Here is a 15,217-nt window from a genome sequence, read left to right as displayed (position 1 = left end):
ACTGTCCCATCACTTGACCTTGAAACACCCCATCATCACAGTTTGGAGCGTATATATTTACCAGGCATATATTATGTCCATCTAATGTCCCCGTCACCATCACATACCTCCCCTCCGGATCCTGTTTAGTGTGCACGGCCTTGAAGGGGACTCCCTGCGCCACCTAAATCAATGCACCCCTGGCAAATCCCAAGTAAGATGTTGTGAAAAACTGCCCCCGCCATCTACGTTGGACATACTTGAGACAGTCTCCCCATAGGTGCGTCTCCTGCAGCAAGGCTATGCTAAACCTATAGCGCCGGAGATAGGTAGCCACTCTAATTCGCTTAATCATGTTATTGAGTCCCCTGACATTCCATGTTATCAGCTTATACCGTAGTGAATCACCCATCAAGTGTTAGCAGTCCGTGACATCTCAGCACCCTACTATCCCACAAGGGCCCCCCCAGCATTGCAATGCGACCCTCCAAAAAAATAGACATCTTGCGTTTCCCAAAAAGTAGCAACATTTAGACCCAGCAGTGACCCCGCCCCACAACCATAACATGAAACCCCAACTCCCGCCACCCACAGGCGGTAGCCCTGCATTCACCTAACCCATCCCTGGTCAAAGGACACAGTACCCCGCCCCACAGCTCCACCTACCCTTTAGACCCCCCCTCAATGGATGGAAAAATATCAAAAAGTACGTCCAAAAAAGTCCAGGGGTATCCCTTACCCCTCTGAGTTGATGTTCAGCCGTCCGCCTGGTACCGTGGAGCCCGGCCCGACCATCGGTCTAGCCCAGCCGTCACAGCACTCTACAGCCGGCCAGGTAGTTCCATAAGTGGCACAATAGTGTACCCTCTTGAAAGCAACAGGTTTAGAACCCCCCAGCCCCCCCCCCCCCTGCCCAAAGTCCTCTGGCGGACGGCCCCTTTTACAAGTCCTTCGGCCTCCGAACAGTTCCCCTCAGGCAAAAAAAACACAGAAATAGTGTCCATGACCACACTTTTCGCACTCTCACCACCAGTCAATTGCCTCCCGAGGTCTCATCCACCGGGCCGGAGGCACCTCCCGACTCCGATTGCGTTTCTTGCACCAAGCACAATGGGGAGAACTGGTTCTGGGTTGGGATCGCCTCCCGTTCTGTCCGGAGAGTACCGTTCGGGGCCACCGTGATACGTCCTCCCTCTGCAAGACCACGGCCCCCCGGGTGCTGATCTCCATCTTCACGTCGTTGGTTCCGCCGCCTTCCACTCCGTCGTCTCTGCTCCTGCCATCCCTGTGTTTGGTCGTGGTCCGCCAGGCCCAGGGAGTCCATCCAGCCATCCGTGTCCGATGGGTTATCAAAAAAATGTGTCCTGTCTCCGTGCTGTACTCGGAGCCTGGCCGGGAAGAGCAAGCTAAATTTCATATTCTGGCTCCGCATCCTTCTCTTTACCCTCAGAAAATCGTTCAGGAGATATTGCACTCTCCTTGTGTAGTCGGGGAAGATATGGATGTCGTGATTGTCAAATCTAGGCAGGCTCTTTTGCGGATGAGCTGCAGGATTGTGTCCCGGTCCCTAAAATTGAAGAGTCGAGCTATTATGGCCCTAGGCGGGGATCCCAGCTTCGGCGGTGGCCCCAGTGTCCTGTGGGCCCTTTCAACTGCAAACATTTTGGAGAGACGTAGGGTCGGGAAAACCTTGCCAATCCAGTCCTCTAGGAATAGGTCCGCAGCTGGCCCTTCTGCCCGTTCCGGAAATCCCAGAAAGCGAAGATTATTCCTTCTGGACCGTCCTTCCGCATCTTCTGCCTGATCCTCCAAGCGGGCCGTATGGCCCTGGAGAGCCGTTACCGTCTCCCTCAGCTGACGGACCTCGGATTGCAATGCACTCAAGTCTCCCTCCGTGGTGGTAACCCTGTCTGCCACCTTCCTGAGGTCCAGGCGCAAATGGTTGATATCCATAGCCATCCCGTCCATTTTTGTTTCCAGCGCCACTCTGGAGTCATGGATCGCCGCTAAAATATCGTCTTTGTCCCAGGCTGCTGTATCCTGGTCCATTCTGGGGCGTTCCGCTGACGTTTGGCCTGGGACCGTGTACTACACCGTTTCTCCCCATAGTTGGTGTGGCTGCCCAAGGGCGCCCACAGAGGCCCTCCGTTATCCGGCGCAACCGCGGTCGAGACCGCCTTGTGTGTCGTACCCAGGCCTCTGTGTTGGTTACGCAGCTCCCGACAGTGCAGGCCGCTAGCTGTTGATGGAGTCCGGGCCTACTCTCGCGCCACCCCTTAGCCCCGTCCGACTAAACTGCACCACCACACACTTGCGGCCCCGGGGTCCTTCCGCCAGGCCACCTTCGGCTCGGGTATCTGCGCGGCCGTCAGGATATTATGGCCCAAGTCGATGCTGCCCTCCACACAGCGGCCCCGCGGGGACCTCACCTCTAGGCCTCAGAGTCTCGTCCACAGGACAACCATGCGCTGGCACGTCGCCGCTCCACCCCCGTCGTGGAATCAGGGCCCCCCACGGCACACACTGTCACTGCAGGGGGAGGGGGTCCTCCGGGCAGCCCGTCAGGCCCTTCTAGGGTCAGTCCAGCACACAGGCCTTTCTGCGGCCTCCAGGCCGCGGTATCCGGGACCCCAGCGAGTCTAGCCACATCAGCCCTGCTTGGGCACAGACCTCCAGTCACCAGGGGCACGTCTCCAAGGGCCCGTCCACGGCCCGACCCCGACCACAGAGGCCTAGGCAGGCCTACCAGCAGAACCCCTCTCCTTCCAAGCTCCGCCAGGCCCAGTGTTCTTCCGGGCGTGGGAGGGGGGCAGTCGCCAAACAGTCCGGCCCCCACGGGCACCAAATCGCCACCGGGCCGCCTCGTTGCCCCTAGGTAGTTTCAACCGGGGTGCGAGTAGGCCGCACCTCCCCGGCCTCACGTAGACTTTGACGCCGGAGCCCCTCTGCGGTCAGCTTCCCGGCCGCTCACCTTTGCCGCCAATTGCCCGCACTCTCCGGCCGGGGTCCGCCTCTCATCCCGCCTTCCAGTGCGGGAAGACCACCAACCTCCGGGGCCCTCACAGTCGCGGCGGCGCGCCTCACCGACACCGCACCTTGGCGGCCGCCATCTTCCACTTCCAGGCTCCAGCCGGACCGCCGCGGGTCTCGAGGAATTCTGCAGCTGCGGGGCAAGGTAGGGGCTCAATGCCGATACCACGGAGGTCCGGTGGGGCTCCCCCAGCTCAGGATCAGATTTAGAGGCACCACTGCACCAGGATTATGAAGGATTACGTTTCATTGGGGCAGGAGCTGAACGATTTCACGTCTAGCCCGCCATCTTGTTAAGCCACGCCCCCTGGCTTTACTACACTTACAATGTCTAAGAATGGACTTAGACATTGTAGGGGTACAGAGCTTATGCATCTGTACCCTCACCTTAGGGCTAGTGCACCCTGCTAGAAAGAGGACTTACCTAGGCCTCAAGCAGTGGATTGCAGGCATGGCACACAGGGATGTGTGCCATGTCGACTCTCACTTTTCTCTGCACCAACACAAGCAGACTGCAGTGGCAGTGTGTGTGAAGGTGAAGGTGCAGGGCCTCTAAGGGTGGTGCAATAGGTGATGCAGCCTTTAGGGGTCTTCCCTAAACACAGTGATGGTACCATTTACAAGGGGCTTACCTGTGGCCAGGGATGTGCCAATTGTGGATACAAAGGTACAGTCTTGAGAAACAAAACAGGCCCTGGGAACCTGATTGGCAGGGAACCAGGGCCCATTAAGGCAGGTTGCATCAGATGCCAGGCAAAAGGTGGGGGTAACCATGCAAAAAGGGGCCCTTTCTGTAGGAGAGTAGGGTCTGCTATCCTATGGTCACCCCAACTTTTTGCTTTTTGCTTCACTGGTTTATGACTTAATGTGGCTGTGGGCCTGCTAATCAGACCCACAGCCTGCTGTTCTCTCTCTAAATTACTGCCAATGCACTTCAGGTGCATTACGAATTGGAACTGGTTCACCTTATTGGCCCCTGTAACAGTGTACCCTAGGTACCCAGGGCATGGGTGTTCCCAAGGCCTACCAGGGGCTGCAGCATGTATTGTGCCACCCCTGGCCTGGCCTCCATATTTGACACAACTGGCTGATCACTCTGGGGTAAGTTGGTGTAATCACCTCTTGCTTAGATATAGTATCCCTATATCTAACCTTAACTGGACACATGTTAACCTATATGCCATTCCTATGGAAGGCCCCTGCAATCCTGGGGGCAGAGTGCATGGTTTCATGTGAGATGGTGCTCTAGCATGAGCTGAGCCTGTCTGCAGCTGTCGGGAACAACTCCCTTAGCTGTTCCGGGATATTGCTATACCATATACTCTTAAGTGCATTATAATCCTCGCGGTTATATGCTATCTTTGGTTTGGCTTTATCAAAACATGTCGAGTAAGGTGTCATACGATTTGGAATACTATCCACTCGACAGTTCTGTCGACGGGGATAGCATTCCACCCTTCTAGAGGGACACGACATGTACATAGCCTTAACCCCGGTTAAAGTTAACCAGAGCCTCAGCATCACAAAATGGATGCTGCCACCACAGACACAAGTCTGACCTCCTGCTGCTGGGAGTCCTTCCATCGATGGGGGCTTGGACAAAGGGTTTCCTGCCTTGGGAGGTGCGAGCACCACCCCAGACAGGATTTTGTGTATTGGGTAGGACAGGGCTGAATAGAATCAGACATGCCTGGGGCACACAAGGTGTCCTCGTGCATCAGCCAGTCCAAACCGGTCCTGGGACTTTCCAGACCCAGGCCTGGCGAGGAGCTAGACAAAGGAAAGGGGGTGTAACCGCCCCCTTCCTGGTCCCACCCAGAGGAGGGACCTAGCAGGTGATCCACCCCTCAGATTGGGAATAAGAGTGGGAGCAGTGCCATAGCACCTCAGATCCTGAATCAACTTGAAACTAAGAAGACGACTGGACTTCGACATTCTGCTGCACAGAAGACTGAAGAGCATCTCCCTTGTGGCCTAGGAGTGGCCACCCTGTGAACACAGGCACCATCCAGCAACTCGACGTCTGCTTTGCCGCCGCCTCCCGCCGGAGCCCGAGCCCAGAGTCTGACAAGACCCAGACTCCCAGACTTCTCACAGCCCGATCCACAGTCCCTGCAAAGAAGGGACCCGTGGAGGCACCGAGAGACGTGGGACCGGACCTCTTGAAAGACCCCCGAGACGCTGACTGCGCATCACCCGAGGCATTCTCGACGCTGTGCTTTTGGGATTGAGAAGCCCCACAACCGAGCAGCCCTTGCACCGAAGATCAGCCCCCCAGCATCTCCACGATCTGCGTGGGGCCCTTTTGCATCATGCCACTCGACGCGCCATCCCGGCCACTTGCCACGTGGTCAGCGGCCATCTTGGCGACGAAACCTACAATTTACACTGCGGGTCTGGTTGCTCCAGACTTGCCCTCGCTCCTGTAAAAAGGAGCACCCGCTCTGACCTTGCTGGTCCGAGTGATAAGCCTTTTTCGATTCCTGCGTGGCTTGCATTAGCCAAGGCCTGTTTGCTCCAATCAAGTTGCCGACACCGCCAACAGCGAGAAGCCTGCGTGGGACAGCTCGTGATCGTCTCCTGGACGTCCTCGACCTCTTTGTGTTCACGTGGCTGCTGAGAGAAGCTACACCTCAACGCCTGTTTGCACCCGACATCGCCTGGTTCCAATCTGGTTCCACGGTAGTCACTGGCTAGTGACTTTGAACATTGTCCCCTCTGCTTTCAGGTCTTCATCACTTCAGATCCACCCTTGGATCCACCGGAAATCTTCACATCGAGCCGCCTGCAGCATCTTCAGCTCCAAGCACCATCGACCTGCGTGACGAAACCCGACACTACTTCGCACCTGTGCACCCGCTTCCTGTGGGTCAGGTAACTCAACAATGCCGGTGTTCCTACACTGGTACACACCTCTAGTGTCTGTGTCTAAAGTTTCACTCCTCTAGGTCACTCGGAAGGTTCCTAAATAACTAACTTTGTAACTTTTACGCACCATAGACAATGCATCGGTGAATGCGTGCACTTTAAGCACTGCACCCGAGTCCCGCGGGCCTTTCCCGACTTAGTCACTGCTAGTCCCGAACAGCTCCAGCGATTCCCAAGGCCCTAGGCCTACTTCCTTTTCGATTGATATCTCTTATATTACTTTCTTAGTATATGGTTTAGGTAGCCCCTAGGGCTCATCCATATTGTGTAACTTTTGTGTATTTTAACTGTGTTTTGTTTAACGCTTGTGCTTCTGTGCTCATAAAGAGTATAGGGGATATTTGTAGTTAATAAATATATATATATTTTCAATATATATATCTGTGTGGTGTCCTCTCATTTGGTATTCAAAGGGGATGTATATGGTAAAACAGCTTGCTTCACATTCCTTTCAGAGTTTAGCCTAAGACTGCTTTGTCCACGCTATCACTAGGATAGCTGGTCTATAAGGTTGACTTACAACCAATCATCATAAGGGTTGCTTGGCATGGTACACGGTGATCTCTAGAACTAGTGAGCATCACATACCAGGCCAACTTCTCACACTTTCCTACAGATAGGTCCAAACTGGGGCGGTGTGGTGAGCAAAAGAACAATGGATTAAACCCAGAGCTTTGTGACTGAGGGGGAATGTTTGCATTGTTCAGCATTCCGTTAATTATTTGCTCTTTTTGCGTCTATTCTTTATAGCATACAAGAAAAAAGAAAGCACATTTGTTTGACATACTTCAGAGAACACTTACCGCAAACGAGACGCCCACCGGTCTACAAATCCATCTGGGTGGTTTCTTTAGTGGTGGGATTGAGGTGGTCTGGGACACTTGGTGCAGCAGCTGCAACTGCGGGAGTGGCTGGCTTGTCCCAAAAGAGTCCATTGTATTAAAAGATGAGGCTAACTGAAGTCAGGAGAAAAATATCAACAAAATTGTTTCCATTAAAAGTAAGAGTTACTTTCCTGTGAAGAACCATTCAATCTTAATCTATGACTTTGTCAATGTTTACTACTCTGCTACACACACTGCCAATGAGCCCTGCAGAACAAACCATATCAGAACATATTCTTACTGTTGCAATTGCTGTAGCTGCTCCCAGTGGAACAGCTTTCTCTTTTGGAATTGGGTTGAGCAATCTAGGACCTGAGAGCGTGGTTCAGGAAACCAATGCATGCAGCTTCTTTCCAATGTGTGCCCAAATGACAATACTTTTTGTATAGTAGCACCTGTCACTTTAATGAATATGTGCTGCTCTTTAAAAAAAAGTTTCCTGTTTGGGAAAGCAAATGCAAGGATAGCAGGTCTGCTGTCCCTTGCAGACCACAACCCTGCAATGTCAGCCGTTTACACAGGGTCGCAAATTATTGCCTTCCTAATTGATATTCACCAGGCATGTTGTTTTGCAAACCGCTAGCGAATGTGCTAGTTGTGATGCGGCCTGTTACAATATAAGTTGCATCACAAACTGCACACCAATTTACAAAAAAGTAATCCAAATTGCACACCCTGATTTCCAAATTGGTCTTTGTGCATCGAAACCCATGTTTTACATTTAATGTATAGTAAGAGCCCTTTTGCCAGACCTCAACATAACCCTGCTCACACCACTTTATATTCTCACTTAATACATCACCGGCTATTTATTTAACTTTGTAGCACAATCTATGTGAGGAAATGGGGTGTATTATGGTGTGGTTGTGTAAACTCAAAATCTAATACACTTACCAGCCCTCTTCAGTACCCTTAGGTTTGATTTGTCAAAGATTCAGCTCAACCCTGGGTAGCTGTGGCTCTGAGCAGCAAGGTTTACACAAAGGACCAAAACAGCACCAAAACAATTGAAGAAATGGACAAGACACCAACTAAAGCAGAGCCCAAAAAAAAACAGACTGTATTTTTATGCATTTTTAAACAGCAGAACAGAAAAGATATACCGGAGGTGTTCCAGAAATAGAATTGACAAGATATAATAAGACGGACCATTTCACTTAACTGCGAACAAGAGCTGGCAAATTCAAGGAATTTGACACTTAGAAACTTGTTCAATAACAAGTTTGGCTTGTTAAAATGCGCTCACTTAGAGTCACAGTCAGTGGGACCAGTAAGGTACTCAGAGACAGTTACCTCAGTAGGTGAAGCAGTCTTCAGTCAGTTCCAGGCACTTTTATTCTATTGCAGGGCTTTACCTATGGAAGAGGTTCCGATGCAAAGGATGAAGGATTCTGAAAATGCTCAAAAGATGCAGTGCATGCGATGCGGTCGACTGGGATTTTGCTGCAACTACTCCGCAGTCCGGGAAGAGGATGAGGCGGTCCTGGTCATTGGGTCCTGTCATCATTAGACTACTGCTTGCCCAGTACCGCGGTCACAGGCCAATCCTTCTTGGTTTGATAACTTGTGCTCTGGTGGTACCAGTTGGACCTCGGTGACACTCCTAGACTCAGCAAACTCAAGTGCAACTTCGTGAATCAGGTCCTGGTCCTACCAATTTTCGACCAATTTGCCCCAGCCGGCTTCTCAACTGTTCTGCCACTTTGCTGTAAGCAGTAGGCCAGCTCACTGAGCCTTTGAGTCTCTTGGCTTGGGATGGGCTCCGGAGACGCCTTCTCCTCGAGCAGGACACAGCAGCCCAGTACATCTTCTTTGCTAGTCACCAGGCTCAGCAGATGCCGTCCACACCTGTGCAGCTTCTCTCTGCTGGTTCCAAAGGTGTAGAAAGCCAGGCTTTCCTTGGCCCTTCTTCCAGTCCGGTTGAGATCTGAGTATGGGGTGCCAGGGGTGCCCTACTTTTGCTACTCAGAAAATGCCCTCAAGACAGGATGCAGTTGGTAGCCAATGGGTTACCAGGATCCTTCCCACCTGGTGACCACTTCCTGAAAAGTGTGGCATCTGGGTATCCAAGGACGTGCCATTCTGCTCACTTTTAATATGGCACGACCCCTCTTCCGGCGTGTGGGGCTCCCTAGCCCAACCTAGAGGTGTAGCTGCCAAGGGAGCTACACGCCCCTAGAAAACCAGTTTGACAACTGGCTTTCCTTTCCCTGTCCTTAGTGCCAGCATGTCTACCTAAACAATAGAGCAGCCTCTCCCAAGTGTTCCTTATTTTTCCTTCAAAGGCGACTTCACCTTTGAAGCTCGCCTTTTGGACTAACACTCGTCTGGCTCCCTGCTTGGGGGAGGTTACACCTCCTTCAGTGGCAGGTCTGTATTGTTACCTTTCCTGGGGTCGTTCCAACATATCCCCAGGAGTGCAAAAAAGATTTCCGCAAAACAGATCCCAAGTAAACGGGTAATGGAACCATAGGCAGCTAAGCGTGAACTTCTAACGTTGCACTTGCCACACCAGTGACATTAAATTTGATACAACCGCTAAATTGGATTTCATGCACTAATTCTTTTGATACCTTACAGTACGAACTTTAGTTGTCCCATTCAGAAGTTAGCAGGGCAGAGGAATCAGCCTGTAACCTTGTACTTGCCAATGGGGCTACTAGCATTTCCACAGTTAAAACGACAAGTTAGGGTTCATATTGCTGGATCATGTAGAAGTACCTGTCCCACTTTTTACTAAATATATCAAGTTGGTGTGCAGTTCCTTGGTGCGAATAGGTGTGATCAGGTCTGAGAAAAAGTGGTGCCTTCACACATCCCGAAGGATATCATGCTTCATCATATGTGCCTGCTCCTCGTCGGATCGGCGCTGCAATGCCAGACGGGCAACCGCGAAGGGGCTCTTAAGCAGAGATCTTTTTGGTGAAGCCGTTTGGTGCACGGGGTGTGTGGAAAAAGTAGTGTAGTGGGTGCAGAATGGTGCTTTAAAATAGGTTTAGGGAGGCCCTGCTGCCTAAAAAGTTTGTATTCCTGGGACTCACTAACCTAACTAAAAACAGTGTGCCCTAACTGGATGCAATGGTCCTGAAGGGCATGTGTGGTGTGACATGTTTCTTGCCTCTGTTAGCCCTTAACGGGTCTTATGGCAATTCATCAGGACCGGTGAGTTGAGGTACTTCTCGTAGTCTTACACTACTGCAAGGCTGGTGCTTAGAGTATAAGGAATGCTATAGTTACCAGCTTTGCAAGTAAATACCAGGTCCGATTTACCTAGTATTGTGCGACCCCAAATACTGAAGGTCTGAGCTGACGGAAGCTATTTAACAGAGTGCATCGTTACTCTAGACAGACAGGCATCTAGCCCTTCTCCTACCCCGGCTCTGGTTCCCGTCTACGTTTTACTATACAGCACCCTCTCACTGCTCATAAGGCCTATCTTCGGGAGTGACTTACATATATTAAAAAGGGAGATTTGGACTTTGCCATTACTTTAAATAGCAAAGTTGAGTTAGCAGTTTAACCTTCCCTTCCAGTCTGCAGTGGCAGATTAAGAGCCATATTTTACCTTGCCACACTAACGGTGGAACAACAATTGCTGCAGTCCCTGGGGGTACAATCTCTCTTACTAGCCCTGGGTACTCCTGGTAATATAAACTAGGCACTTACAAGTAAGTTAGGGTATGCCAATTGAGGACAAGACAAATAAACATGCACCATTTTAAGGGTCAGAGCACATGCACTGAGTCCTGTTTTGCAGGGCAAAATGTGGGGGTAACACTGCAAAAAGCATGTTTCTTTAAAAAAAAACTGCAAAAGCCGATTCCTTATATTCATTACATAGCTTTTTGACCAGTATAACAAGCTATTTTGAGCCCAAAAAATTAATTTACTATGAATACCATAACTAGAAACAAAAAGATGCAGGAGCTCTCGAGATCAGTAAAAAGGTTGCCTGCGTGCAAACCTTATCCAAAAGGACACCTACACCATATCAAGCTTGCAGTGGCTTTTATATAATTACTATAGCAGCTTCTCTAAAATACAAGTATAGTTCCCATAGAGTAAATTCCTAATGAATAAAGCCAATTGATGTAGTTCCAGATTTGGACAAGGAGCGCCAATATTAGATTACATGCTACTTAACTAACAAATACCTTTGCAGTGTGGTTCTTCTGTTGAGCTTCGAGGCTTCCACCCATGATTGAATAAACATTGATCCAGCCATCAAAAGAAGCAGCTGAGAAAACTGATGGGTTGCGAGGACACCACTGCACATCAAAACACCACTGGCTTCTAGTTGGCAACTCGTATATAACCTGCAATAAGAGAAAAATAGCGCATCTATACACAAGGCGCAGAAAAACATACTCATGTATTACTATTACATGTAGCAACAGTTTTCCCTTGTCAGCATCGTGCTGAGAAGTGCAGACTATCAAAAACTCACTGTGCTATTGTTCATCTTTCTTTCATGAGATCGACGCCCTTACTTCAAAATTCCTATGGAGTGATAAGCGAGTTAGAATAGCCTATAAACATCTGAGGAAACCTTATGATATGGAGGATGTAATTTCCCAGATTGGAATTTGTACCAAGTGGCATTCTTTACCTCTCAAGGTGCTCTTTGGTTCTCTACAGACTCTCGGCATATTCCGCCGTGGTTGTCTATTGAGGGGGAATTGTCTTCTCCTCTATCTACCGCTTCATTTTTAACTGCGTCCACATTGACTGTACCTTTTTCTCGACGTATTATCTTAGATACCATCGCTGCCTTGAAGGCTATAGATAAAAAAGTTTCTAAGCCAACCCATAAGTCTCAGTGGTCGTCTTTGTGGCACAATTCTAAAATTAAACTTGATATTGACTCTGCAACATTGGCATACTGGGCTAGCAAAGGTATCACATTGGTTAAGCACCTTTAGGATTCAAATCATGATCCCTTGCCTTTCTCTTCCCTAGCTCAGAAGTATACTCTCCGTAATTTTGATTTCTATACATTTTTAAAAATAAAGGTTGCCTTAGCTAAGGTCCACTTTTACCCGGATTCACATACTGTTTCCCTTCTGTCTATGTGGTATAAAGCAGGTCATGTTGCCTCTAAAATATATACATTTTTATCCTCCATGCCGCCTTTGCAGACTACGGTTACACAACCGAAATGGCAACATCATTTTGAACATGACCTTTTTAAACATATTGCACCAGAAATCTGGCAACTTATTGGGAAATTTTCCCAACAAAATAAAACTGCTCCTTCTCTTATTCAATCTAAATGTTGCTCTCTCAATCTTTTACATTAGACCCTGGCTCGTTTGTATACCCTCAAACTCAAGGATAATGATCTCTGTTGGAGTTGTAATTTAGCTGCTGGTACATATCAACAAATGTTCTTTAAATGCTCTTTACTCCAATCCTTTTGGGAGCTGGTTCACAAACATCTCCTACTAATTTTCAATATCAATTTGAGCTATCGTTACCTCCAATTTTAATGGGCCCATGGGCAACAACATCGCCATTGCCTTTGGATCCTCTTGATATGCAATTGCTAGACTTTTTGCTGTCAATTGCGGTCAAGAATATATTAACAGAATGGAAATGGCCCATTCAGAGTCAGCGTGACCGATGCCATGATATATTGAGATATACAGGTATCATTATGTCTTGTCCGGCATCCAGTGATATGAGTGATTACTTTGTGCTATATAAATAGCTTGGAATCAATTCCAACTTATGTGACAGATTTGAAATATAGCGATGAGCAACATGATGTGAGATGCTCATTTTACACGTTTTCATATCCAGTATATGAAGAACAATAATAAAACTAATATTTACGTCCCTTGCATCCATTTAATCGGATAAAAAAAATACGCACTTGTTTTTGTGATGAGTCCTTGGACTGAAGTATTCACCTTTTTTTAGAAGATGTTAGAACATCAAGAATAAAGATATTAAAACCAGATATAACTGAAGATTTCTTAGTATACCACTGGTCAGAACACCTTGAGGAAGGCTCAAACCCGAAACGCGTTGGTGACAATAACGTTTAGTAACCAGTGTTTCTCTCTATGACATGTTTAGCTCACAAGTGGGATGATTATCAACTAATAACTGTACATCTATATATCATCAATGTATAAATGAAATATTGAAATAAGTTGTAATTATCTCTTGTTTGCATGTAATTGGCCATAACTTCAATTTGTATTTGTGGTTACATTTGTATAGAAAAGGATACGAAATTAAATGTCTTTTTAAATATACATTTTTTTTGTTATGTATGTGTATATGTTTTTTCGTAATATTTGATATCAATCACTAGAAACAAAAAAACAAAAGAAATAAAGAAAATATATATTTTTGCATAAGACAAGTATGAAGTATGTTATTGGTCAAATATATGTGGTATGTCTGCTGCACAATTAAATAACTAGCACTGTGCCCAGTACAAGATCTTTTCCCAAAGAAAATGGAAATCCTTTGGGTCCATATCCTATCATACATGGTATGCTTGGGTATCTTTTCTCCGAGGGGTTCATACTTCTGTGGAGAAGAAACACTATACACCCTTTGTTTCTAGTGGGGTCTGGAGATCTCTTGATAGATATATGAACTTAGCCTTACAAGGCCTGGTGGCGCAATATCCCTTTGTGTCTTCTCCTTAACTTACCCTCCCTATTGTAGCAGGGGTCTCGATCTCTCTCTCTCTCTCTCTCTCTTTTTTGCTTTATTTTTACTTCTCTTTCTCTTCCTCGATACTTTCCTCTCTCTTTTTTTCTTCCTTTCTCTCTTTATCTTGCGGATTGATTTATACAAGTGATACAACTGATTCTCTTGTATTTCTTCTTTATTGCTTTTTCCACCATATCAATTGATATGTCGGTGATATATATGACACTGATTATATCTATACTGATGAATGCTTGTTTATATTTCTTCTCTCAAACTAATAAAGATATTAGAACAAAAAAAACCTCACTATGCTAGACAGAGGAATGATCGCCATTTTTTGTAGGTTAAACAACAAAAAAGTTAAAGTATTAACGTGCTTTTCTCGAACCCAAACCTTTTTTTTTACAATATAATAAAACATAGACACTGTATGTGTTGTAACAGATGGAAACAGAGTGATGTCCGTGAGGCCTGCCAGCTGGATATTGCCACCATGTGTGTGCGTCAGGACAAAGTACAACGAAATTCTGCATTATGTGCTCCTTGAAGGGCAAGGCATGTCAGAAAAACTGGGAATTCAAGGGATGTGCATTGAGGTCTATGTCCGACAGCCCGGTATGAGTCTGCAGATGCATGAGGCATTGTCAAAGAATATAAACTTTGCATCAGCTTAAATTGGAGGCAACTTTTTTTGTTTGTTTTTTAAATGTATTTTAGTCTATATGAGGCATGGGTGCTGCGACGTCCATTCATTTAACCACTCATTACACATTTATGTTGTGGATTAATTTATCCCTTGTTTACCTTTCTTCATTTTTGCTATCAAGTTTTTGGTCTGGTTTAATTATTGCTCTGGGCTCATCATGAGCCGTGGAACGCTCACACGCGGGGATAATTCCCCCGCTGTGCTGAGCGTTCCATTGCGCGGGCGGGCTCATGACGAGCCCAGGCTCGTCACCAGCACACGAGCACCGTGCTGCATGAGGAGCCTGGGCTCATCAGCACCGCGGCGCCGTGCGCGGCCCCCCCTGCCCCCACGCCGCGGGGGAATTAGCCCCGCGGCAAAGGGTTAATTTCTTTTCACACGATTTGCGTTTTAAAACTTGTTATGGTGGCTTACGCGGCACTGATTGCTTGACTGCTTTACTTCAAAGGTGTTTTCTCCACAGATTACCGTGTTAGCCTTTTTTTTCACCGCTGGAGCGTTCTCCGCTCCTTCGCGGTCACAACCTTACTGCTAAGGCTCCGTACGGAATCCCGCTGCTAGGGGACCGCGCGCCCGAACGCCTACGCTTCTCAGGGAACCGCGGGGGGAAAGCGTTTGATCGTTTTGAAGCATTCTTTGCCAATTTAGTTGTCAGAGCCCCCTGCCTGGAGATTACTGGCTTTGAAGGGACCAGCCCAGGCAGGGTTCATATCATTTTTCCCTCAGAATTTAGAGGGTGCTGGGTCCCGCAGTGTTACTGTACCTCCCATAGATGTGTGGGCTGCATTGATAAGGGTACTGCCCTATATGATCCCCTTTCTTTCTACTGTTACTGGTTCAGGTCTCTGGGATAAAGCCATGGAATTTGATGAGTTTTATGAGGAGGAAGAAGAACAGGTCATGTACCTTCCGGTTGATGACCATTTTTGGCAAGTTATGGATTCCTCCATATTGAAGGCAGTGTCTAGGGCGGTTGCGCCACTGGAGAAGAAGATAGACTCACTCCAAGCCCAGTGTC

General features: G+C 48.0%; 1 protein-coding gene across 1 annotated transcript in view; it reads right to left on the bottom strand.

The window, feature by feature from the left end:
* Positions 1-15,217, bottom strand: part of SEC31B (SEC31 homolog B, COPII component) — a 1,335,991-nt gene that overhangs the window by 1,052,553 nt on the left and 268,221 nt on the right. The window contains exons 5-6 of the mRNA XM_086922250.1: positions 10,976-11,137; positions 6,741-6,893 (exon numbers count right to left, since the gene is read on the bottom strand). Coding sequence (XP_086778376.1) covers positions 6,741-6,893; positions 10,976-11,137 — 315 coding nt within the window. The remainder of the gene's footprint in view (positions 1-6,740; positions 6,894-10,975; positions 11,138-15,217) is intronic.

This window comes from Lissotriton vulgaris, chromosome 5 (genome assembly GCF_964263255.1).
Source record: "Lissotriton vulgaris chromosome 5, aLisVul1.2, whole genome shotgun sequence".
In the NCBI taxonomy this organism is placed as follows: domain Eukaryota; kingdom Metazoa; phylum Chordata; class Amphibia; order Caudata; family Salamandridae; genus Lissotriton; species Lissotriton vulgaris.
Note: the sequence above shows the minus strand (reverse complement) of the source record. Positions and strands in the feature narration are given on the sequence as shown.